At 36.8% G+C, this 26,574-nt stretch overlaps 1 protein-coding gene across 1 annotated transcript in view; it reads left to right on the top strand.

Moving 5' to 3' along the window:
• The window catches only part of RAB2A (RAB2A, member RAS oncogene family), a 39,555-nt gene extending 22,011 nt beyond the window's left edge, over positions 1-17,544 (top strand). The window contains exons 4-8 of the mRNA XM_026706172.2: positions 970-1,052; positions 1,869-1,961; positions 2,786-2,897; positions 9,668-9,736; positions 16,401-17,544. Coding sequence (XP_026561957.1) covers positions 970-1,052; positions 1,869-1,961; positions 2,786-2,897; positions 9,668-9,736; positions 16,401-16,496 — 453 coding nt within the window. The 3' untranslated portion in view covers positions 16,497-17,544. The remainder of the gene's footprint in view (positions 1-969; positions 1,053-1,868; positions 1,962-2,785; positions 2,898-9,667; positions 9,737-16,400) is intronic.
• Positions 17,545-26,574: the final 9,030 nt, after the last annotated feature.

Here is a 26,574-nt window from a genome sequence, read left to right on the forward strand (position 1 = left end):
AAGCAAAGCTGTCATATCTTTTCTGCAAATCATGTTAAAAATATATTTTCTTCTATATGTTGTTTACATCACCACATGATTTAGTATTGCTAACAGACACCACGCAGTTTCTGTTAGCTGCTTATTAAAAACTATTGATATTGATGTGGATTCTGTTCATTTTTTCATCTCTATATTTACAGTTTATAAATTACATATTTTGCATTGCTGTGCCACATTGTACTGATAATTAGTTTATGTAGACGTCTAGATGAATTATTTGAAAGACCAACTTACACACAAGATATTCTGTATGTTTGTGCTTGCCATTTTACCATGTGTGTATGTGTGTTTCATTCTCTGCATAAGCTTTGTATCAGAAGTATAGGGTGTTATTTAAATGATCAGACATATATAAAACCAAATTCAAAACTTGCTTTTCATAATAAAATGATGGAGAAAAAAATCCATCTGAAGATTGTTGAAATCTGGCTGCAGTTTATGATATAATGGATAAAATCTGCATCCTTGGCCTTCATACAACTTTTACTTCAGCAGATGGTGGGCGTAAAAATGTCATTCATCATTTATTTACAATGGGCTTTATTTATTCTAGTGTCAACAGCTGCCCCAGGGAGGGAGTTATTGAATTCAAATGTGAAGCATTGGACTATTTGCTTCCTTTCAAATTTGTCTTCAGAGCTTAGTTGCTAGGAGTCCATTCTGTACTCTAATAATGATTCATGTATTGTGAAGCCATTCAGTAAATTGGGTTGTCAGGGATTGCCAAAAAAGGTTTAGAGGTCTTGTTCTTGATTTTTCTCCCTCATGGTGCTGTAGATATTTTTAATATGCAAGTCTTATTTTGAAGAAATAGTGGCTGTTCATTTTGTTCTCAATTTCAGTAAAATAAATGTCATAGTATAGCTAAGTAAACTGAAAGTTCTCATACATGAGGAATAAGAAATTGTTGCTCTTGTTTTATTACAGGCTGGGCAGGAGTCCTTCCGTTCTATCACAAGGTCATACTACAGAGGAGCAGCAGGTGCTTTACTAGTGTATGACATTACAAGGTGAGAATCTTGCAGTTTAGTGTGATTTAGACTTTTGTACTCTTGTAAAATATACTGAGTTGGTCTCCTACTAGTTCATGCTTTATTTAAATTTTATTGCTATCAGTGGACCAATTTTAACCTTTATTAAGATGGTTTATATCTATTGTCAAGTATGTAGGACTGAATGTGTCTATTCATGTTGAATTTTAGAGATAATATTTAATGCAGCTAATGTGAATACTTAATTCTGAAGTGAATCTTCTGTGTAGCTGATAAAGCTTTTAATTTGAGACAAGATTTCACAGTGTTCTTGCTGCTATATTCCTAAGCATTTATACTTTTCTGTAGAGGAACTCAGAATTCCCAACCAGATGAATGCTAGGTATTTTTTAGTTAAAGATTGGGGGGGAAGATTGGTATGTATGTATGTATATTTTATTACATAGTAGATTACTTTCCTGTCTGGATTAGATTATATTTTAATATAGTATTGTGCTGAGAGTTTTCAGATTATAAAGCATCAGAATGAAAGGAATTTTAAATATTGATTCTTGTTCCTTTACCACATCGGTCAAAGCAAGAATGTTTTCTAAATAGTTTGCACTGATTCTAGTTGTGTTATTTGGTTGCATCTTGTATAAATTCAAAATATAAGGCCTTTTAAAGAAGGTGAAGAATGTTTGGTTTTTCCATGTTATTAATTAGTTTTGATTTGTAAGTCGCTTAGAATTGGTATCAATTATGTGGAATATAAACTGTAAACGTTAAAACGTAATCTTTTGACATTTTATTAGGTCTTTTTTTGCGTTCATTTACATTTTAGTTTCTTTTCAGGAGGGATACTTTCAACCATTTGACAACATGGTTAGAAGATGCCCGCCAGCATTCTAATTCCAATATGGTTATTATGCTAATTGGAAATAAAAGGTATTTTGTTTTCTGAAATGGCATACATTTGGATAATTGTAATTCTATAATTAGATATTTAAATTTGGAGTTTGGATTTTTTTTATTCCACTCTTATTTTTATAAATAACTCAAGGCTGTGAACATACCTAATACTCCTTCTCCATCCTATTTTCCCCACCACAACAATCCTCTGAGGTAAGTTGCCCAAAGCGACCCAGCTGGCTTTTGTGTCTAAGATGGAACCAGAACTACCAGTCTCCAGGTTTCTAACTGGGTGCATTAACATTAGTTACAGAAAGTATGGAACAAATGCAAATGATAAAATTAAAAACCCTAACTCTTAACTTGTGGCTATTAAAAGTGGTTTAATTTTAAATATTTTACATGTTCTCTGCAAAATATTAAATGCTATTTATTGTATATTTACCTAGCTAGCTTCTTGTCTCAATAGCTCGTGCAACTAAATAAAATCACCATATTCCTGATCTTCTTCTTTATGCCAGTTGATTTGCTATTTGGAAGATTAACATGTTTGGGTTTTTTTGCTGCTGGCAGTTCAGTAGGCTAGATTTGTTTGCATAACTTTCTCTGGCTTCTACTGCCATAGTTCGTTGTTTTTGTGTTAAGTTGTTTTATAACTTTAGCAATTGCCAAAATCTGGCTGTTTAAAATTTATTAAATTTTATTTGCAATGTTACTGTCCTTAGGGAACAAGTTAATAATAAAACACCGAAAAATAATACCGGAGATAAGATAATTTGACATAAATTGTAATCTTACCTAAATATTATAAACAGATACAACTAAGCAATCCTGATCTTTCTCAATATTTTCTTTCTTAGCGATTTAGAGTCTAGAAGAGAAGTGAAAAAAGAAGAAGGTGAAGCATTTGCAAGAGAGCATGGCCTAATCTTTATGGAGACATCTGCCAAAACTGCTTCAAATGTAGAAGAGGTAATTTTGAGTATTTTTATATGTTAGATAAGAATTCTAAGTATAGAAAAATATTGAAAAATATCTTTGAAATAAAGATTAAAAAAAATTATCTTTATTTCTGAACCATACCAGGATCCCATTAAAGCCACAAGATGAAATGAAGCATTCTATACAGATTGTAAGGTTGTGTAGTTATTGGCCACATGTCTCAGTCCTTTCACTGATATCTTAATGCCTACTTACCCCAAATGTGTATTTTTCTGAGACCAAATAGCTAGTTTGTGAAAAAAAACACTGTGTTTTTTTTTTCAAAGGAACCATTGACAGGTGTAGTGAGCATAATCATGCCAAATTTAAAGCACTTTTCCTACTTTGGACCTGAATATATTCCTAACAGAATGGTATCTTCTATGCTACTTCAGCCTTTATGCTATCAAGTGCTCTAGGGGTAGAGAGAGGGTTTGAATGTCGCTGAAAAGCCCCACACTTTCTACTGTACCTTAGAAAATTTGCCAATTGACAAGCAAGAGTTACTTTTTTTTTTACATTTAGTGTGTCATGGAACAACCATCAAGTTTTCACAGAGCCATAGGTTTCTCAGTACATTTTGGAAAATTCTTTGGGTTCTTTACTCAGAAGAAGTAGAATAAATGCTGGTGATTAAAAATAAAACCTAAAGAGAGATATTCAAAGGAATAGAAAGGCCAGCAATTAAACTACAAAACCTATTCTTTTCTTAATTAGATGGCACATTAAATCAAAATTTATTGAGTTGTATTTCATCATGGAGTGGAGGAATTATTTTCAATAAAACCTTCAATGTAAACACAAGTTGCATTAAGGGTCTATTGATCTGTTGTTTACAAAAGATTTACAAAATTGGATAACTGAGGCAGGAAGCAGATATTGAGATTTGTATAGTGTTCAGGTCAACAGCTAATAATCATTTGTAAATAAACTACTTTGTAGCATTTAACCTTATTTTAAGTACTCAAAGAGAGAAATATGAATGGTATTTTGCATTCTCATGTGCAATTCCTTATTTTTCTCCTATAAAATATACTAAAACAGTCTTGGCTAAAACATTTTTGTGGGGAGCAAGAGAATGGATTTTGCTAGGATGATACATTAGCTGACTGGCAAAATATGCCACACTGAGAATTACAATGTTAAGGAAAAGAGCTGCTCTACTTATCTCTCTGGATTTTATTTCATTGAACCAGGAATTACCAAAAACTTCCACAATAGGGTTCATCTGAGAGGTGACTGACTCAAAATAATACTCAAAATAATACGGCATACCCCAAACAAAATGGTTGTTCTGGCTTTGAAATGAGACATTTTTCCTGTTTGACACATTTCCCTATAATTGCCTGTTACAACAGAAACCTTAAACTAGACAAGTTTTCCACTGTTGTAAAATCATCTCAGTTTTAAGTTCTCTTATTTATCATTATTATAGGCATTTAGTCCTTGTGAAATTGATTTTTCATCCAAAGAGACTTTAGTTAATCCAAAAGTGATGAACAAATATTTTAAATACTTCAAAATAGATGATAATATGAAATATATGTACTTCAAAAATACTTTGAACTATTCAAAAATATTTTGAACTATTTCAGCAATCGAGGTGTAGCGATTTTTTTAAATATTAAAAATTCTACATGTGTCTAAAATGTTTGTTTTAGAGAATTAAAACTTTCTGTCTTAATCTGATATCTGAACTGATCTATTTTGCTTTGTATCCAGGAAAACCTGTCTAGTTTAATTTAAAATGTTGGGTAAAATTTTGGAGTTTTGATGCAAACTGTTTTTAAAACTGAAACTTTTTTCTTTCAAAAATATACTATTAAGTTTTTATGTTACTTTATTATTGATTTTGTACTATAAATCTCATCAACAATACATTGCCACCAGATGGCAGCATGTTACATAAAAATCTTAAGGAATCTGACTTTTTCAGTATCATACAGATGGATTTTTAAAAATTTAATAGTATCCTAAATTATATTTTTATTTTCCCAAGTTTGCAAGTTTATTGTTTTATTGGTTGTAAGCTGTTCAGAGTTGTTTTTAAAATGGACAATTATGCAAATGTTTTAAATAAATAAACTGCAGCAGGTATTGTCTTTTAAAAATTAGGCAAATATTATTCCCACATTAGAATTTGCAAAAATCACATATTTTGAATTATTTTTCAAGTACTGCATTTTCAAAGTAATTTGATACACTGATATATGAGTCGCCATATGAAAATAGATGGCAGTATAAATTTTCTAAATAAAAAATAAATTAAATAATACATAATCTTGAGTATACAATTCTCTCTTGTGTTAAAAGGGTTCTTTAGTCCACATTGATTTGTATATAATCCTGTCAGGAGATTGATGTCTTTTGTCAGGCTATGTACAGGAAGTCCTTGATTTACAGCAATTTGTTTAGTGACCGTTTGAAGTTACAACATGATCAAAATTTTGATCACATAATAAAAATTTGTTTGCTTGCCAACTGGTTCATATTTAAGACGATTGCAGGGTCCCGTGGTCATGTGACCTTTTGTGACCTTTGGACAAGCCAAGTCAATGGGGAAACAAGATTCACTTATCAATTGTGTTACTAACTTAACAACTGCATTGATTTGCTAAACTGTGGCAAGAAATGTTATAACTGTTTTGCTTAGCAATAGAAGTTTTGTTGTTGTGAATCGAAGACTACCTGTACTGAGGCTTTTACAACTGGAGGATGCTGAAACTGAATGCATGTAAACCATTTTGAACCTATAATTGTTTATTGTGGACCCAATTGGCAAAAGAAAGCTTAGGACTGTATTGGTTGGAAACATGCGGAAGAGGCCTTCATCCTGCAGTGGATACAAAATGGCTAAATGATGGTAATGAATTTGTTTATAGGATTCTTGTAATATTTTTTGTTAAAGTATTTTGAGATCCAAAATAGTACTGGAATTAGTTTGTATCTCACCTTTATTATTTTTACATACAGTTCAAGGTGTCAAACATGTCTAACACACCTTCGTCTTCCTATTTTCCCCACCATAACAACCGTGTGAGTTGGGTTGAGTTGAGAGAAAATGACTGGACCAAAGTCACACAACTGGCTTTCACAGCTCAGGCAGGATATGAACTTGCAATCTCCCACTTTCTAGCCTTTTACCTTAACCACCAGTTCATTAACCAATTAAGCCTGAAATATCCTTCATATTAAAATCTTTCATGTTAAAAAGCAGTTAAATATCAATAGCCACGTTGATCCAGGATAATAAAATAAAAACTATTCCTTGTTTGAGCACTTGCAATTATATCTTGCTTCATAAAGTTCATAACAATTTGTATCCTACAGTTCTTGTTAGGGTACCTCATGAAAGCTAATAGTACCTTCACCATGCATGTTAACTATGACTTGCATGATAAACCAATTTAAAGGAAAATAGATTGGAAGGAACTTAACTTTTTAATAGGACTTTTCCTCGGTACAAAATCTATACTTACTTACTTAAATAAAATAAACATACAATATATTCCATTGTCTTGATTCAGAGTTTTGAGATTTCAAGAATCTCAAAGTTGATTCTCTGCAAACAAAAAGGATCAGTATTTAATACACCACCACCCCCGTTGTGTCAGCCAATTTATCATTATCTATGCAATTTACATTTTGCTTATTCTAAGAGTATTCAGAACAGAATGGAAAGGGGAATTTCAAGACCATCCAGTTCATAGATATAAATCCAACCAAATATTTATGCAGATTATTTTCCTGCTATAGAGAAATATAAGAAATTCTCATATTAGCAGAAGGACAAAATATACCATGTTAGATAGTGGGCTGCTGATTATTTGTCACCAGTGTAGTTTTAAATAAACAACAGATTGATGATATATGCATGCGTGAGCTTGAAAATAAAGTTGTTCTGTTCTGTTTATAAAATAGAAAATCCCTTAAGAGATTGGAGTTGTGAGAAAATTTAAAGTTTGAACTGTAGTTTTAGATTATTTGAACATTTATGCCCTTGTAATAGTTAATTTAATTATTGCAACCCCCCTTTTAATATTGAAAACAATTATTTCTGTAGACTACAGATCAGTTCAGAGTTGGCAGATAATTCATTTCCGAGTTCTAGTGCATGTCTGAAAACTGTCTTGCTTCCTATGTGTCCTGTGAAGCTGTAGTGATTAATTCTTCTCATTATGTTGCTGCAAATTTTCATGACCCTCTGTGAGGATTTAATCATCCACTTACAGTTTATGCATATTCATATCTTTCTACTCATGGTTGCAATTATTTGAGTCTCCTTCATTGGCTGTAGTATGCACTTGGTGCAGTAATTGAGCTGCAGTAGATTGATTACTCTAGGGAGCTGTAAGGCCTTTAAAGGTGAAAACATATCAGTCCTGTTAATTAGGAAACAAAGCTCTGGTGGCAAGTTCAGCAGTCAAATGCTTCTAGAGTAGAAATTAGGAAAGGTATGATTTGCTCTCCACCATGAACCCTGTTTATTTTTTAGTATTTAAATTAGATTTGCAATCGGGTATAGCACACCTGAATATATGATACCAGAATTTAGTGACTAAAAAGTTGGTAGGACAGGGTTTAATTTACTTTTTTGGCTATCTCTGTTACTGTCAGTATAGTACATCATGTTAAATTCTTACAGTGATAGGAACTGAATTATGTGTCAAATACTAACTGAGTTGTGTGTGATATAAGTTGATATATTTTTGTATAAAGTATTGATATGTTTTATGTACACTTTACAATGTAGACTCTTGCCCATCTTAAACAAACACACACGGGTGAGATTTGTTCCTACCCTCCTGACCTTTCAAAAGGGCCTGACACCTGGCTTTGCCACTTGGCTTGGGCCCCCATTGTGAAGGATGTGTGTTTGTGTTTTATTTTTATAGTTACAATGTACACTGAAGATGGCATTTAATTTCATTGTACGAGGTGCAACGACAATAAAGTAAACAAAACAATGGAAGAGTGCACGCTGGAAGTGGTTGATGGAGTAATAGCAGATCCCACCTCATCCCCTGCACATTTTTATCCTTCCTCCCCATCTTTACATACATACATACATACACACACACACACACACACACACACAAAACAAACAAACCACACTCACACATATTTATCGTTTTTAATTTTGTAAGCCATCTAGAATTGTCTTGTGGCAACATGAGTGCAAATAAACATAATAAATAAACAATATATGAAAGATGATTATTTTATTTTTATGCCACCCATCTCTACAATAAGGTAACTCTGGGCTGATTTATATTTGAGTATCTTATTAAAGAGGGAAGAATACTTTACTATATATGGTGATGTGAATATAGTGCTCTAAAGAAATAAATGTAAGCAAAATGTCCCAGTGAATTTCATATGAACTTATTTCCTCTCTGTGTTTCTCTCCATAAAGAGATAGACAGAGAGACATTATTTTTAGTACATCCATTTGTTTGCCTGATAATGGATTTCCAGGTGAAGCATCCAAATATTGGATCTACAACAAAGATCATGTTGTTATTTATATTTTGGAAATGTATTAAGGCAAGAAGAAGGCAAAAATTGTTCCCTACTCCCCTTTTGCACAGCTAATTTGTCTTTCCCTGCTGTGCTACAAAAGAATAGATGGTTGGTGACATGAAAGATCTCTGCTTGAGTTCCTGTAGAGCTGCTGCCAAGTCATATCATAATGAGCTAGATCAGGGGTGTCAAATCGGGGGCCAGATCTGGCCCATGAGTTGCTTAGATCTGGCCCGCGGGCCCGTCCTGGGAACAGTGAAGGACCGGCCCGTGGTGCCTCTGCCAGCAAATATGGAGCTCAGGATGGCTGCGCCAAGTCCTCCCAGGCTACGTTTTCGGCTGCTGCATCCCTCTGCCAGTTCTGTTTTTGCTGGCAGAAGGCTCCAAGAGGCCGTTGCGGCTGAAAACAAAGTCTGGGAGGGCTTCACAGGGCCTCGCTGAGGTCTATTTTCACTGGCAGAGAGCTTCAGGAGGCCATCATGGTTGAAAACGGAGCCTCGATGAGTGATGCCATGCCCCCTGGCCATGCCTTCCCCTGGCCCCCAAGGTCAAACACAACCCTGATGTGGTCCTCAATAAAATTGAGTTTGACATTCCTAGATGGTCTAGGCAGTCAAAGGATATCACCTGGAATAAGGTACAGCTGCATTTTTTAACTTCACATTGTTCTAATTATCCATCAGATTCTTCTCACATATGTATATTTATATTGCAGAATCTTTCCTCTTCCTCTCCTCAACTGGGATGTCAATATTATGCATTCTAGAAACTTACTATTCCTTTATTTGTAAATAAGGAGCATGGTTCATAGGAAACTTTGTTTGAAAGTAGTTCTTGATTCTCTTCTGGTTGGACAGATTAATTTACTTTGCCTGCTGATGATACATTGTCTGTACATTAAACAGTTAAATATCTGAAAAGATTTTTAGATTATCTCTAGATTTCATTAGTAACCTGGGAATTACTGTCAAACTAGTCCATTGGAACTAGCAGTGTTGAAATTACTCAGGATTCTGAGAACCCCCAAATGAAGAATTCCACTTTAATCAAAAAACCAGAAGACATACAGTGACCAGGTGAAAGGTTATCGCAGTCTAACAGAACAGGTAATCCTTGTTTAGAGGCATATTGGTTGTTAAGCAAAAAGGTTTCTAAGGTTGACAAACACATAATAAGCCATTGAAGAACTAAATGAAATATATTTTGTATTTATTTCAAATGTTTCTGTTTTCTTTCAGGCATTTATTAACACAGCAAAGGAAATCTATGAAAAAATACAGGAAGGAGTTTTTGACATTAATAATGAGGTAGGTTTCCAAATATTAGTATATAGCCTGTGAGTATAAAATACATTTAGGAAAAATAGAGTGCAAGAGAAAAAAATTATTATATGCATTTCTTAGATTAAGAAACATCTTACTTTGGGATGACTACAACTATAGAAAATATACTGAAATCCCTAGTTTTTGAACCTTGATTTTATACAGCTGTCATGCATGCTGGAGTTTGTTCTCTGGAAAACAAACAAAAAATCAAGTCCAGAAAGCACCTGTAGTTTTTGAGTTTCAGTGGAACATAGTGTCAAGCAAAGCTGTTTTGCAAAGAATAACTGATCTTGATGGACAGAATGAATTCCCCCACATTTCATCTCTTCACATGAAAGCCTGTAGATGCAGTATCATCTTGCAACAGGATTCATAGGACCGGGGACACTTTCAGAGATTCATAAATACAAAGACCTATGACCACATTGAAATTTCCAAGACTCACCATATAGAAAGATTGCATTTCTAGCTTACCTACACCGTAAACAAACACCATTTTGAATCTTTTCTTCAGCATTCCTTCCTTGTAGTAATCTGAATTCTCTTAAGATTTTGGATTCATCCAAATATCTGCTTGCATAATTCTTGTGGGTACACTTTTTGCTTTCTTAATCTTGATCCTGAATCTGAAAATGTGTGGTTTTAACATCATGAATTCTATTTGTTAAAAAATTCCACCAACCATGGAAGTTTCCAAACAGGAGAATGAATATTTTTCAGCTTAACTGCCACTTTAAATGCCCCTTAAAATATACTGACCAATGATACTTAATTGACTGAGATGTAGGATCTCTCCATATGTTAGGCCCTGTTAAATTGTTCTGTGAGTAGCATCATTTAGAAGGATTTCTAATATCAGTTATTATCCTGCAGAACTAGCACATTTGAGATTTCTGTCTTAAGCTAAAAGAGTTGAAAGAGACCAGCGTATAATAATACGATAAGGAAAAGTCTTGTACAATTTACCATACAGATCTCTAAAGGGGCTCCTCCAAAAAAAAAAAAGCTATTATTGATGCCGAGACTGCCAGTAAAATGGATACTATTTTTGCTAAGCTCTGTCATATCTCCACAGGTGTAACAGGAAATGTGTCACAGGAAGAGACTACTGTACAGATGTTTGTCTATTAGTTGTCTATGTTCAGGAAACCAGGCCTCAACCGTAGGGGAAAAAATCTGCTTGTGGTGCCCAGTTGTTCCATGATCATAGTTGAAACTGCCTGACTCCCACTTTGTATCATCTCTTGGTCAGATGGTTTTCCATTCCTCCCATTATCAGCAATACTGCCAGTCAAGAGGGCCATACCTTTGAATACCCAGGATGAAGGGTTGTAAAGTTATTAACTTGCCCCAAAATACAGGATTTTCCACTGCGTGTTTGGAATCCAAAAATTCCTACTTCAGCATACTTATGACCTGCATCATGTTTCTTGTTCCTGGAAAATATTTCCAGTAGGACAAAATTACTTCTAGTTGGAGCCCAATTTATTATTTAAAAAATTGTACCGTATGCTCTAGGTGTATTTTTTTAAAAACTTCAACGATCAAGCCTTTTTAATAAGATCAGCCTCTGAGAAATATCCTAATTTATTTTTGTTGTCAAAACAATAAGCAGGTTAGCTTACAGCTTTTATGGCGTTTTAGAAAACATAGTTTGCCAAACTTGAAAAATATAAACTTCACCTACTGTCAGTCAATTTCCTAGAAACTACATTTCATCATCTGAAATGTAGAACCCTATTTTATTTGGCAGGGATTTTGGTGCAGTAGAGGTGTGCAATGATTGTTAGGAGGCTGCACCTGTTATTATTGACATTTCAGTCTTGAATTCTCTAGATTGGTAGTACCAATCTCTTGTTACTTTGATCTCTGATGAAAATGTCAATGGGATGAAGTCATTACAAAAGGTTTCTATCACTTGAAACAGGCTTTATGATGGAGATCCCAACAGGTTTTGATGAGTGACAAATATACCACAGTGCCTACAAATTAAAGAACTTCAATTGCTCTGAGTAAAACTAGATTATTTAATGAAACAAGTTAAAGCATCTTCTGAAGAGAGAATCAACACCTGACCCATTAGAATGTTTAAATGGTCTACATCAAGGGTCCTCAACCTCTAGGCTGCAGCCCATTATGAGCTGTGAGGGGTTGCAACCGGGCCTCAGTAACAGCTGGTAAGCATGTATGCGCACACATGCTTAAGTGAGCAGCGGGCAAGCATGTGTTTATGCGCTCCACTTAACTGAGTGGCAGGTTTGTGTGCATGTCACTTACGCAGATGGAGCTGCACACATGCGCGCTTGCTGGCCGCTTGCGTGGAACCATCCCACCCACCCGCAGCCAGCTCACAAAGTCAGCAACGTTTAGGAACTCTGGTCTACATCCTAGTCACCCACAATTGTCATGCATTTATGATGCTCACAGCGTTTCATGGTCATATGAACACCATTTGTGGTCTTCCCAGCTGGCTTCCAACAAGCAAAGCTAAGGGGGAAGCCAGCAGAGAAAATTACAGTCACATTACGTCTCACCTACCAACCATGATGATTCAATTTAATGACTGCGGCAAAAAGGTCATCAAATTGGGCATGGTCACATGGTGCTCCACTAAATAACTATGATTTAATGAATTTTTTGTTCCCTGTTGTCACAAATCAAGAATTAATTGCGTATTGCCTACAGAATCTAACTTGGGTGCATACCTGAATTGGATTCTGTGGGTCCCTGAGGAGTGGAGCATTTTATTTTTTCTTGGTAGATTCCTCCTTTTCTTGAGTTTCTCTTGCAGCCCAAAGAGAGAATACTTCTGAGAATGTAGGTTCAGAGAATAAAGGACAGTGAAATAAAATGAACTTTACTATAGAGACTTTGTAGAACTAGAGACATTCGGATTCATAAACTGTTGTGAGAGGATAAAGTAGCCATTATATAAAGTTTTGTTTTCTAATTCATGAGAACTATAAACAGTTAATATTTTGGCCCTATCATCTAGCCCTAGCTAAATCTAGTTTCTTGGACTTTCTGAAATCTCCCACTTCACAGACTACTCTGGATATCAATCAGCCTGTTTAAACTTTGGCTTGGTGGCCAGGTTTGTTTTGTTTTCCTGGTTTCTCAACCTCTGCTCTGAAAATGGCTCCCTTCTGAGAATTAATTTTGCTTAGCTACATAGCTCCTGAACAGTATCATTTGACAGCCTTAGGTGATAAAAAAGGATGGCATTGTACTGTAATTGAAATGGATTGTAAAGTGACTCTCCATATCCATGAATCAAGATTAATTCATCCCCCTCCAAAATATTACTTTTTTTAAAGGCAAAATTATCTTTCAAAATCACTTTTATTTATCTGTATGCGAACCCAGTTGAAATTTGTTTAATACTATCGAGGTAAGATTTTAAATGAAATCTTTCTAGGATTAGAAGTCATGATGGAATTTATTTCCAATAAATATGGCTCGGAATGCATCCTTAATATCTATATATGATAATAAATATATACACTATCCTTGTCCAGATATTTTAATGAATGAATGTGCATTGTTGCATGCTGTGTTCTCTAAAAGACATACCTTAATATCTCAATCTATTTCTATAATTGAAAATGACAGATTGCCTGGGCTGCAAATGCCATGGACTGTTGTTTTCATGTCTAGCTCTATGGGCTTAGCTGATTAATTTGTTGCCAGAATTCGAAGAACCACACAATTTGTCTCATATATCTAAGGTTCTGAACATATGTTTTGAGAACATCACATCTTGTTCCAAACTGTAACTTTTTTGTATAGCATGGAAAGTGGGTACTTAAAGCAATGAGGGAGGGAGAGAGGGAGGAAGGAAGGAAGGAAAACCTGCATTTGCCTAATGTATTTCTTTAGTAGGTTTAAGTGCTTTAAAAATATATATCAGTAGTTTTTAAAATCCTTTTTGTATATCCAGAAATACTAGGGATTTTATATTTAGAGTGGAGAGTGTGTCCTATCAGTCGTTAAATGAAATAATAAGAAGGCATGTTTTCCTTTTTTCCCTTTTATTGGATAAATATTGTGAGATAGAATGCGATGGTTATTAAGGCAAAAACTTTAATAAGATGTAAATTTTACCTAGTCTGTAATTTTTTATTATTTTCATTATTTGTAATTTAACTATTTTTGGTTCAGGAACTCAGTGTGGCATACATAGTGGTCCTTCCTTCTGTTTTTCTCCACATCACCTTTGTGCTGCAGATGGGTTTGAGAGAAATGTTGGCCCAAATTCATTGAATGAGCTTTTGGGGTAGATATTTGACAGGAATCTGGATTTACCCTGTACAGATAGTCTTCAACTTGCAACCACGATTGAATCAAAAATTTCTGTTGTTAAGTAAGACATTAGTTAAGTGAGTTTTGCCTCATTTTACGACTTTTCTTGCCACAGCTGTTAAGTGAATCTGGCTTCCCCACTGACTTTGTGTCATGCTCCTGTTGGAGTCTGAATCCGTGGAAGAAGACAATATTGACAGGGAGTGGGAGTGTGGCTACGTTAGCTGTGGAGGAAACTGAGGAAGGGCAAAGTCTGGCTGGGCAGAGCAGGGGAGAGGTATAACAAGGGAGAGGGAGTTCAGAGGAAGACCCAGGCCCATCCCTTCCTTATCCTAGGGCACACGGAGGAATGGAGAAGAGAGCAATGTGGGAGGAAAGGGCCCTCATTCCCTTCATTAGCCACACCTGGGAAGAGAGTTTAAAAGAGATGCATGCTGAGTGCGGCATCTACTGGGAACAACCGTGAGTTTATCTTGTGTTGACTTTGGTTATCTGCGTTCCTGGCATCCTCCCAGCCAGGTTGAATTACTGCCGTTCCTTCATGTCTGGAATTCCTTCTCTTGCCCTGCCAGACTAATTACCTCATCTTGCCTTGATTGGACTTATAGTTACAGTTTTTGTTAACCACGTTTTGGACTTAATTCTCTGCAGTCAAAGGCTGTTCCTGGGAGAGTTTTTCTACAGCCCAGAACGTAACCAAGGACATTGGGGGCAAAGTTGGAGCTAATAAAGGGACTCCTACTGATTATCTGACTATTTTGCCATTGTGCCATGCCCCGGGTCATCACACTTTGCTTCTCAGTAGGTCAGAAAAAGTGATCACATGACTTTAGGACACAGCAACAGTCATAAGTATGAACCAGTTGGCAAGAATCTGAATTTTGTTCACATGATCATGCCGCAAAGGTTGTAACTGAAAAATGATCATGTCCCTTTTTTCAGTGCTGTTGTAACTAGATGAACTGTTGTAAGTTGAGGATTACCTGTGGAAGATGGTGTGCAACCCATTTGGCACTTCCTAATAACAGTCTATCACTGTTTGACCATTATATAACACATTCAAACGAATGAATAAAATAAAAGAGCTGTGCCTACTTATGAAAGCTTGAATGTATGTTAATTCAGGGCCCAAATATATTATCAGTTATGCCATTGTTCCCAGTAAAATTTAGGCTTCTGTGAGTACTCACTGGAATTGTGAGTATAGCTTAAATTGAATGAACAAATTCAAATGGGAAGGGAAATTTACAATATATCATCTCATTTTATTTGTTTATTCATTCCCAAGATTTCTCTTAATAACTTTATATCAGATGTTCTTTAGCTTATACAGTAATTGACACCATATATATTGGACAGCAATCATGGTTCTTGAAAAAGAATGCTTGTATCTGTCAAGTTTCATACAGCATCTGACTGCTTTACGATGTCTTATGAAGATTTGATTACAATATGCTGTCAGGAGCCAACGGTGCATGCTATTTACTTGGCTCAGTGCCAGCTCTGGCTACTTGATTCCTCAAAAAGTTGCTACCACCCAGAGGGGGCAAAACCAATGAGCCATAGGGCATGCTTTTTATTAAAGAGGAGTCAAAGAGCAAAAAGAAATCACATCAGCTGCTGTCAATACTAAACTAGTGCCAGAAACCCCAAGGCTACTACTGTTGCAGAACAACTGCCAAGCACTATAAATCTGAGATTTACTGTGACGCAAAGTTTCCTTAAGAGCTTAATTTCTGAAGCTACTGTATTACTTTTCTTAAAGTGCTGTATTTTAGGTACAATCCACTTGAGGGAGTGAGGGTTAAGATATAAGTGTGAGTTTGATGAATGAAAGAACTACTCTCTGTGTGTTTCTTGGCAAGTTGCCACGTCTTTGGGGATCATAGAAATTATTGATGACACAGAACACTTGTATGCCCTTAGCCTGTACAGCTGACTCAACATAGAAAGAAATGCATTCAGAAGAAGAAAGTATTTGTGTGAGAGCAATGGAATTAGGAGCTTTCTTTTGATGTGAATAAGAGTTTATTAGAAATGTTGAGGAATTCTAGATATGAAGCAGTTTGAAACTATTTCATATGCAAATGCTTGTATACATTAATGAATTTATAATAGCAAGATTGTTGTGTTTTGGTATTGAATTTATTAAAATTCAGTTAAAATTATTTAAAAATAGAAGTAATATAATAAATCTATGATTTCCTTTGTTATAATTTATGATAATTACAGCTTGTTTAACATGAAAAAGAGCAACTTACTTGTTCATAAATCACAAATACAATGTTTTCAAACTCCGTGTCAATGTTTCAGATCAGTAATGTGTATTCCACTTTTATTTCAGGCAAATGGCATTAAAATCGGCCCTCAGCATGCTGCTACTAATGCAACACTTGCAGGCAATCAAGGAGGACAACAAGCTGGTGGAGGCTGCTGTTGAACCTATTTTTACTTCCTAGCTGCCTGATGAGACCTACTAACTTTCATCCTCCCCTCTCTCCACTCAGTTTCAACTATGACACGAAATTATTGTAAGATGGCATCATGTTGCGGAAGACTTTATTCTTCAAATCTTATACAACTTTGAATAAATGGTTAACGTTCACTTAAAATACAGGTTTTGGAGATTGTATTCATATCTATATTTCCATTTAATTTTGAAGTCCATTGTTGTGATTATTTTTGTCAAATATTGTCTTGTGCCCTTGACTACGAACTGTATTAAACACTACAAAGTCATCTGAGTACTTTATTCAGTTTATGTAGTTAGGTGGCCCAGCTACTGTGGTTACCTAATGTTTACTATTGTAGAACTGTCCTCAATTTTGTCCATTTTCAGCTCTAAAAAAAAAAAAAGGGGATTCTTAATCCTGTATTTATCATTTACTTTCTGTATATATAGTTTAACAACCTGCTTGGATGTATTTGCCAAGCTATAATTCTTTAATGCATTTGCATAAATTCAATACATTTAGCGCTTGGAAGTGCAAAGCATTATTAGAAATTGCTTAGATATTGAATTTTAAACATTATTGATATGTTAGCATGTTTGTTGTCTTGTCATTCTAGAGTCCCCACCTCCCCAAAAATGCTTTATGTATATTATTAGAAGCTACATATGTGTTACCTATTTTAATGCCAAATGTTTGCTATTTGCTTACAACTTCCATAACACCTCTTCAGAAATGGATTAGCTGTTTGCCTTAATTGTGTAGGTTAAACATATTATGAATGAAAATAGAGAAAACGTTGAAACTCCAAATGGTACATTATGAAGAGTTTGATCTTAAATTTATTTCCATCTTCATTTATAGGTAAATGTTTTTCATCAAGGACAGTTTTTCAGCTTAGATGTACAGTAACTGTAAAGTTGGTTTTCTTTTGGTTTGGGCTTTTTTTTATTTTTTGGTGGCAACATGTAATCTTAATATGGTAAACATCTTGTCTGTTGTGAAGGAGGTGTGACAATAAAATTGCCAGATTGCAAATACTTGATTGAAGACAAAATTGAAAATGCTTTAGTGCTATACTCCACATGGTGATTTTATTTTCATTTTCTCCATAGTTTTCGTTTATTTTCCCCTGTGCGAAATAAGTTCATGGTAATCATATATTAAACAAGGGAAGATGGATAGGACTTTTGTATTAAGTGAGAATGCCTTTTCTTGAACCAACAGTGTTGCTAATTGTTTTTTTAAAGATCACCCAACTAACATTTCCAATTTAGAACCCAGAGAGAGAATATGACATGATCAAAATATTCAAATGGAAGTGGAAATAATTTATTTTCTAATTTGATCTTACAACTTCTTGATAGACATTCAGTTAACTGAACAATATATTTCATTATTATATTTTTATCATATCACAAAGATATAGCAAATAGTATTTGTCTCCAAAGGTTGCACATTTTTGATAGTCACAAGTGTAGGAATTAGGACAGTACCATTGTAACGGGATGGGCCACAGTCTAGGCTATGTCAAGGTGAGTGTTTGTGTGTGTGTGTGTGCTAATAGGGTGGGTTTTTCTAAAAAGCTTTTCTACACAAGCCTTAATTTACCTCTTTTTCTTGGATTTTGATGTTTCCTTTAACCAGTAATGGCAAGTGCAGCACCTTACCATCAAATTTTAGCGATATGATCTGAGGAATTTTAGAAGCTGCAATAAAAATACTGAATTAGCTTTGTGCTGTCCACAGGATGCCCACCTGTTCTAAGGTGCCCAGAGAAGCCTTTTAGCTTCATGACAATCATGAAACAGCTTTCTTCGAGATATGATTAAATGCTTTTATTCATTAGGGAATGCTCCATTCTCTTTAACATTGGTCTATAAAGGGCTGGGTATGTCAATGATAGTAATGTGTGACATATACACATTTAGTTCAACTGCAAATCCCTTGATTTTCTATGCTGGGTTAGGGATAATAGAGGGAATTCACCAGTATGTGTGGAATTGATCCAGGACCTAAAATCAGCATGCAGAATACAAGGATTTTTTAGGTTGAACATGCATGCATAATTTCAGGCTGCTGCTCATGATAGAAATATTAGTAAGTGCTGTTTTTTCATTGATGTTTTCTGTCATGATCTCAACTGTACTATTCAATGTACATTTTCTATAAATAACAAACACTTACTTTAAAAGATCTGAGTTTGCAGGCCATGAAAATTGAGCTTCTTGATCTGTATATGATGAATAGGCTGTTCCATACGGAAATATTTTATGCGATGTTTTCTTATCTCTCTTAAGGTACAGTGTTCCCTTCTTGAAAAAGGTGAGCAGTTCTGAAGATGAATAATTTGAAATAGAGAATTTGTACCTTTTAAATCCTATTCTTTTCATCAAACATTTTAAGCAACTATATGGTAGGCTGAGTTTGTGAGCTCTACTACTCACGTTGTCTTGTGACATTTTCATTGGATATGGCATTTTAGTATTGTGCACCACATCTAATATGCACTCCCTGTGTATGTATAATATATACAGTACACATATATATTTGAAATAGAAATCTCTGAATTTTCTATTATATTACAATATATGTGTGTATTAGTTGTTTAAAATCACTGGATTTGTATGGTACAAATTCTACATGCAACAGATCTAACTGCTCAATGCAGTGTTTCACAAAAGTGAGAGAAATGACCAATACATGTTACTTATACCATTATCAACATTTGGAAGCTACTTACAACATGAAGTATTGTTTATATGTTCAAAATTTATATTTGCTTCATCTCTGTCATTCTCATTTTGCCTTTGTTACAAGCAAACATTTCCCCTTTTCCTTCTCCTTGTCCCATTTAAATAATAATAATTTATATTGAAAATGATGCTTTAGCAGCCATAGTGTTACAGGTGTTGAAAATACCTTTACATTAAAGAGAAACTTTGATAAGGCATTGGAAATACTCTATCTGCTTACTGTTGGTCATTGCTAGAATAAAGTATTTCAGTATATACTTAGCAATCTGCTCCATTTTAATTGTATGGAACTTTTCTAAAGTTTAAAAAAATTAAGAAATTGGCACACCAATTTGGATTGTCACTAGGAAAACTGGATAAAATGTTGAAAAAATTATTTTGACAGTATTTTTTTTCCATTTACTTGTAAATACTATAGAGGTATCCTTTAAGGATGATGCCTGGCATATTTACATAGTAGAACATGGTATCAAGTTTAAACTTCATCAGTTACTTGTTTTTTGTTTTCATTTTTGAAAATGAGGCACTCAGAAAAGTTCAAAAATTGTCAAATATGAAAGCTAAATTACATTTATGGAAATATGTTTTCATTTTGAGTGGAAATGATTGATACTTTACTCAGACAATACAGTAAAAAAAATTCTAAGGTGTAGAATTTCCTTGCAGCCTTATTAATATAGTTTGTTTTATTGTGATATTGAAGTTTAGTTTGTAAATAACCCACATTGATACTGTGCTATGCAAGCAGCTGATGAACTGTCTACAGTACTAGGTTTGCTATGCATGAAAGAAACCAAATTGTTGCTAATAAAAACTACTAAAATACTCTTAACAAAGCCAAGACCACGACAAAAAATAGTATGTAATGGATCTATCACTTCTATTTTTGGGATGGATTTTATTATTTTTGGACTTGCTACAAACGCTGTTAAATATTGTGGATAAGGAGGAACAGATTCTTGGCCAATGCAAGAAACACTATATTATCCTACTTAAACTACAGTGGGAGTGCTCAAATCAGGTTTATTTTGTACATGCTCTAGCAGCTAAGATTTTTTAAAAAAATAAGATTGCCTTGAGTCAAAACATAATAAAAATGTTCTTGCTGTCACTTGAACATAGACAATAAAATAATTAGGTAGGGAAGTGGTTCTGTTAAGCAATGATTTATTTCTAAAAACATTTCAGATAAGAATATTTCAAGAGAAAAATTCATTAAGGTTGGACTGAAAGGTTAAATTACATTTTAGTTTTTTCAATGTAATAATTGACAATGGGCTTTAAGCAGATTTTTAAAGCCTTTAAATCACAAGTGTCAAACTTGCAGCGTCATATTGCCATCATGTCACATGTTGCTGCATTTTCCACAGAGCTGGGATGGGTATGTGTGAAGCATCTGGCCCGCTTGCCTGTTTGACATCCCTGCTTTAAATACCGGAAATAGATATTTTGTCCTAGCAGACAAAACATGAATTTCTGTAAGCAACTTTCACATTACACATTCCCATATATTACTGTCAGTTGCATAATAAATGTAAATAAAAATAGTAAAAGTGTTTTTGAATTATGGACAGGTTGGTTCCTCCTTCCATTAAACCATTTTGCTACTTTAGCCGGATTTTCCCAGGAAAATACACCAGGAGGCAATGAAACTGAAATATAATTAGCATGCATTTTTAGTGTACTAGGCAAAGCAATATAAATTCTGTTGTAGGTGTCTCAGATCTGTTATTTTTCACAGTTCAATGTAAGTACTCTAGCCTGATAAGAATCAATACTTCAAGACAATTGAAATGCATTTTTGTGTTTTCTGTATCTGGCATCATTCTTCCTTTGCACAAAGAAGGGAAGGCTTGCACTGAAGGTGTCATCAGATACATTACAATCTTCATGGACTGTCAGATTAGAATGAATAGACTTTTGAGATGGGAATGTCTGGGATTCTTCAGCTGTTCAACTAATACTTATCATTTTCATTGTTATATTTACAAAATTGAAGATTCACATCAAGTTATAGCCTACAATTACTAGTGTTGTATTTCCATGAATGTAACATTAGTATAGAATGGGCACTTTTTTAAAAAAAGGAAGGTGAACGCATCAATATTTAAGAGGGTAAAAGAGGCTTATGATTTAAGAAATGGGTTTGTTTATTGGGACACACCTGTTCCATCTTTCTCTGCAATGTGCTTTTGTTAAAATAGGTTAAAGGAATAAGTTTTTGTGATCTCAGATTTGATTTCTAATTTCAGTTTCTGAGAAATTTAGATTCATCTTTGTATAAAGTATGTGTTTTGCTGTGTTCTGAATTAGCTTGTTCTTTACAGTTTCTGAAATTTCTCAAATTTGATCTGCTGAATTTAGATTTTGGATGATGTTCACAAATTCTTTAATGATTCTGCAAACTTCTCTTGGCATAAGCCACGGGAAATGATAACACATTTTCAGATCAGTGATCAGATACAAATTAGAGCAGTAATGCTACATACTAATCTATTCCCATCCCCACTGTATTGGTAAGTGTATAAAGCATGGTGTTGTTTTTCTTTTGTTCAGCAAAAAGCACAAGTGTGTAAAACCGTCAATAAACTATTTCATGAACTTTTTTCCCGTGGTGTAAAACTGGTCCCCAACCCCAGGCCAACACTAGTTCATGACCTGTTAGGAACCAAGCCGCACAGCTGGTAGTGAACAATGAGCAAAACTGCATATGTAAGGATCTAGGCTGCAAGGTTCTCTGCCCGCACCCACCCCCCCATCCATGGAGAAATGGTCTTCCATGAAACTGATTCCTGGCGTCAAAAAAATTGGGTATTGCTGGTGTATAGTTACCAGAACCTCTCAAATAAATCCAACACTTCTATTTGTGAACGTGCTGTTATGTACACATAGCATGCAACTTGTGTAACAATTACACTGCTCAAAAAAATAAAGGGAACACTAAACAACACAATCTAACTCCAAGTCAATCACACTTCTGTGAAATCAAACTGTCCACTTAGGTAGCAACACTGATGGACAATCAATTTCACATGCTATTGTGCAAATGGAATAGACAACAGGTGGAAAGCATAGGCAGTTAGCAAGACATCCCCAGTAAAGGAGTGGTTCTGCAGGTGGTGACCACAGACCACTTCTCAGTTCCTATGCTTTCTGGCTGATGGTTTGGTCACTTTTGAATGTTGGTAGTGCTTTCACTCTAGTGGTAGCATGAGACGGAGTCTACAACCCACACAAGTGGCTCAGGTAGTGCAGCTGATCCAGGATGGCACAACAATGTGAGCTGTGGCAAGGTTTGCTGTGTCTGTCAGCGTAGTGTCCAGAGCATAGAGGCGCTACCAGGAGACAGGCCAGTACATCAGGAGACATGGAAGAGGCCGTAGGAGGGCAACAACCCAGCATCACGACCGCTACCTCCGCCTTTGTGCAAGGAGGGACAGGAGGAGCACTGCCAGAGCCTTGCAAAATGACCTCCAGCAGGCCACAAATGTGCATGTGGCTGCTCAAACGGTCAGAAACAGACTCCATGAGGGTGATATGAGGGCCCGACAACCACAGGTGGGGGTTGTGCTTACAGCCCAACACCATGCAGAATGTTTGGCATTTGCCAGAGAACACCAAGATTGGCAAATTCGCCACTGGCGTCCTGTGCTGTTCACAGATGAAAGCAGGTTCATACTGAGCACATGTGACAGATGTGACAGGGTCTGGAGATGCCGTGGAGAACTTTCTGCCTGCAACATCCGCCAGCATGACCGGTTTGGCAGTGGGTCAGTAATGATGTGGGATGGCATTTCTTTAGGGGGCCGCATAGCCCTCCATGTGCTCGCCAGAGGTAGTCTGACTACCATTAGGTACCGAGATGAAATTTGTGAGACCATATGCTGGTGTGGTTGGCCCTAGGTTTCTTCTAATGCATGACAATGGCCTCATGTGGCTGGAGTGTGTCAGCAGTACCTGCAAGATGAAGGCATTGATGCTATGGACTGGCCCGCCCATTCCCCAGGCCTGAATCCAATTGAGCACATCTGGGACTTCATGTCCACCAATGCCACGTTGCACCACAGAATGTCCAGGAGTTGGGGGATGCTTTAGTCCAGGTGTGGGAGGAGATCCCTCAGGAGACCATCCGCCACCTCATCAGGAGCATGCCCAGGCGTTGTAGGGAGGTCATAGAGGCATGTGAAGGTTACACACACTACTGAGCCTCATTTTGACTTGTTTTAAGGACATTACATCAAAGTTGGATCAGCCTGTATTATTTTTTTCCCCTTTGAGTGTAACCCCAAATCCAGACCTCCATGGATTGCTACATTTGATTTTCATTGATAATTTTTGTATGATTTTGTTGTCAGCACATTCAACTATGTAATGAACAAAGTATTTAATAAGAATATTTCATTCATTCAGATCTAGGATGTCTTATTTTTGTGTTCTTTATTTTTTTGAGCAGTGTATTTCTTCAAACCAATATTCTGGATATTCATGGCACATTGAATTACATATTAACACACACTGAGTTCACATAATGAAGCTAAAATGTAGTTGGCCAGCATTCTATTTTCTGTCAGGCAACCATCTAAATTGAGAGAAAACTCAGTTCTTTGTTGTTGCTAGATGACATCTGTTAGCTGTCAGTATCAGGGATGGGATAAGATTGGGGATTCTAGAAAATCACAGATCTCTCAAGACTGAAGAAATATAGAATCAGCAATGTAAACTAGATTTATGTTGAAATCACATGGAGCCATATAAACCATAGTGGGGTTTTTTGTAGAGGTATGTTAAACCAAAAGAATTGTGCCATATTGTTATCTTGTATGTAAATGTTTCATGCAATACTTCAATCAAATGCTGCCAAATAAGTTTACATGTACAATATCATCAAACTACTGTAGGTGGCAAAATCAGAATGGCCATTTCCACTAGATGGAAGCCGACTGATACGGAAAAAAAACCTCTGCTGTGTCTGGCAATCATGGGAATGTTTGCAGTCCATATAGGGTAGCCCTACAAAAGCATTTCTCCTTGTTCTGGGAATTTACTCCACTTCAGACATGAAACAAACCTCATTTAAATCAGCAAGAATACTCGATATTAATGAGAAACTCATCTTGCAGTGCAAATAGTTCACTTTAGGGGAGCAGTGTTTCTCCGGAATTTAATTCAATAATTGAATTTGAAAGAGGGAAAGATGGAAAAATCTGTGCAGAGTTAACGCCACTTTGAGGAGGCGGGGGTTTGAGATAATTCTTCAAACGCTTCCCAGCTCAACTCCTTTCCTTCGTTGCAAAACGGAGCAGAAACGATCCTTTTCACAGTTGCTGGCCATCTGAAGGCAATGCAAACTCGCTGTAAATTCCTTTTCTACTTAACTGCGGTAATTCTTTGGTTCCCGCTTACGAATAAAGACGACTCCGGGCGAGCAGCGCAAGTAAATAAAATGATTGTAACAGCCCCGTGAGCAGTTAACGCTGAGCTCTTTTGTGAGAGACTTCGAGTTTCCTGTGGGAAACGCTGACGGCCAACATGAAGGGTTTTCTCACTTCCTGTGGGCGAACTACTCAGGGCACCGACGGCTGCCTTGCGGGGGCGACTCCCTGCCCTCGCCTGTGGTATTGATGGAGGAAGGGGGTCTCCATTTCCTGAACGGACTTCTGATGAGGTTTCCTGTGTGGATCATCAAAGAAGTGGGAGAAGACCGAGGGTTTATGCGCCTGCATTAGGCGGCGTAAGCTTCCCCCGAGTGGCGGGACAGCAGATCATAAACGCCGAGTATTTGCTGCTTCCTGCAGGGGATCCCCAAGCGGAGACGGAGAGGTCGGAAGCAACTTGTGCGCGTTCTGGGGTGGGAAGCCCGCCGTCGGGGCGCTTGTGCCCGCTTGTTTTCGCGGTGATGCTGCAGTTTGCCATTTCGCGCCTGAAAAAATAATGTGGAAATTCAGTAGTCCTAGAGGCGGCCCTGGAGCTCGGCTCATTGTTCTCCACAAACATCAGCCGTCTCTCCACAAAACCCTTCAAGCCGCGCCTGCCCTACCCTTTTAAATCCGCCCAGCTCCTCCTCACGGATTCACAGGACAAGCCCAGAACCACCTGGGGCGTTGAGAGTTTCTCTCCCCCGCCCGTCCCTTGCCACGCCCCTTTTGAACTGACGCCCAATCCCCAGGGACTGGAGGAAATCTGTCCGTGCCGCGCCTGACCGGACCGGCACAGTCAGTTAAAGGAGGTGGGGGGGGGGAGGGGTTTATCTCCTTCTATTGGCTCAGGGTCACAACCAATGGCGCGGTGAGGGAAAAGTGCCGTCAGGGAAAAGGAAAACCCTGAGACTGTGACGTAAAGAAACGGAGAGGAACAACGGGGCCGGGGAAATGGAATCCCGGGAGAAGAAAGACTAGCGCTCCGCAATAGGTGTGTGGCATGAACGGAAACGGGGCGGGCAGACAGGATGCCCTTCGGCTGTGGAGGCTCGAGAGTTTCCAGAAAAGAAAAGATGCGCGGCAGCGATGCCGGTTGTGTGCGTCTATGTATGTATGTGCGTGAGGGGAAGAGTCCAAGCAGGTGGGAACGTAGCTGTGGATGGGTCAAAGGAACCTGGGACAGCGGAAGTTAGGAGGGGCCGTTTTGGTTAGGGATGGGCTGGGAGAAGACGAAGGGCGGGGGGCATTTGCGAGCCACCCGGCCCGGTGGTTTCAAGCGATTTGGGTGGGTGGGGGGCATCGGAGACTGCGGCCCCCGTGCACTTGGGAGGATTCTAGGTGTAGAACAAGCTTTACAGGCTTAATGGGAGAAATGTTCTCATTTCAACCTGTTTTTTTTTTTTTTTGCAGATTATAAAGTTCTTTCTTGTTTAAAGCAGACTCTGTTATCTGTCATCGGGAAGTCTTTATTTACGTTTCCAGAAAATCTTCCCAAAGAGAACCTGTTTTTCAAGAACGAGCCATTTTATTTCGCTAGCTTCGGATAATTTTGTTTTGTTCCTCCTACGGCCTTGAATTAGTCACTGTGGTATTAATGAAAGCTGAAGTTGAGGCGGCTATTACAATTCCATACTTGTATTCAATATGGGCAAGCAAACTCTACAAAACTTGTACTCAGGACTACTGGCAAGTTGCACAAGCATTTGCATTGTTTAAGATTTTGCAATGAGCTCCAGTGATTCACTGAAGGTCTTTTCAACTTGGTAAAGCCTCCATTTTCAGGAAGTTTGTGTGTCACAACCCTAAGCTAGTTTTCAGACTAGTTCCAGCAAAGTACTTCTTACTCATGTTTATGCTTCCTCAAACATGCTATTCCATTATCTATAAAAGAATCT

Source organism: Pseudonaja textilis, chromosome 3, assembly GCF_049901715.1.
Source record: "Pseudonaja textilis isolate UNSWEBS1 chromosome 3, rPseTex1.2, whole genome shotgun sequence".
Classification (NCBI taxonomy): Eukaryota; Metazoa; Chordata; class Lepidosauria; order Squamata; family Elapidae; genus Pseudonaja; species Pseudonaja textilis.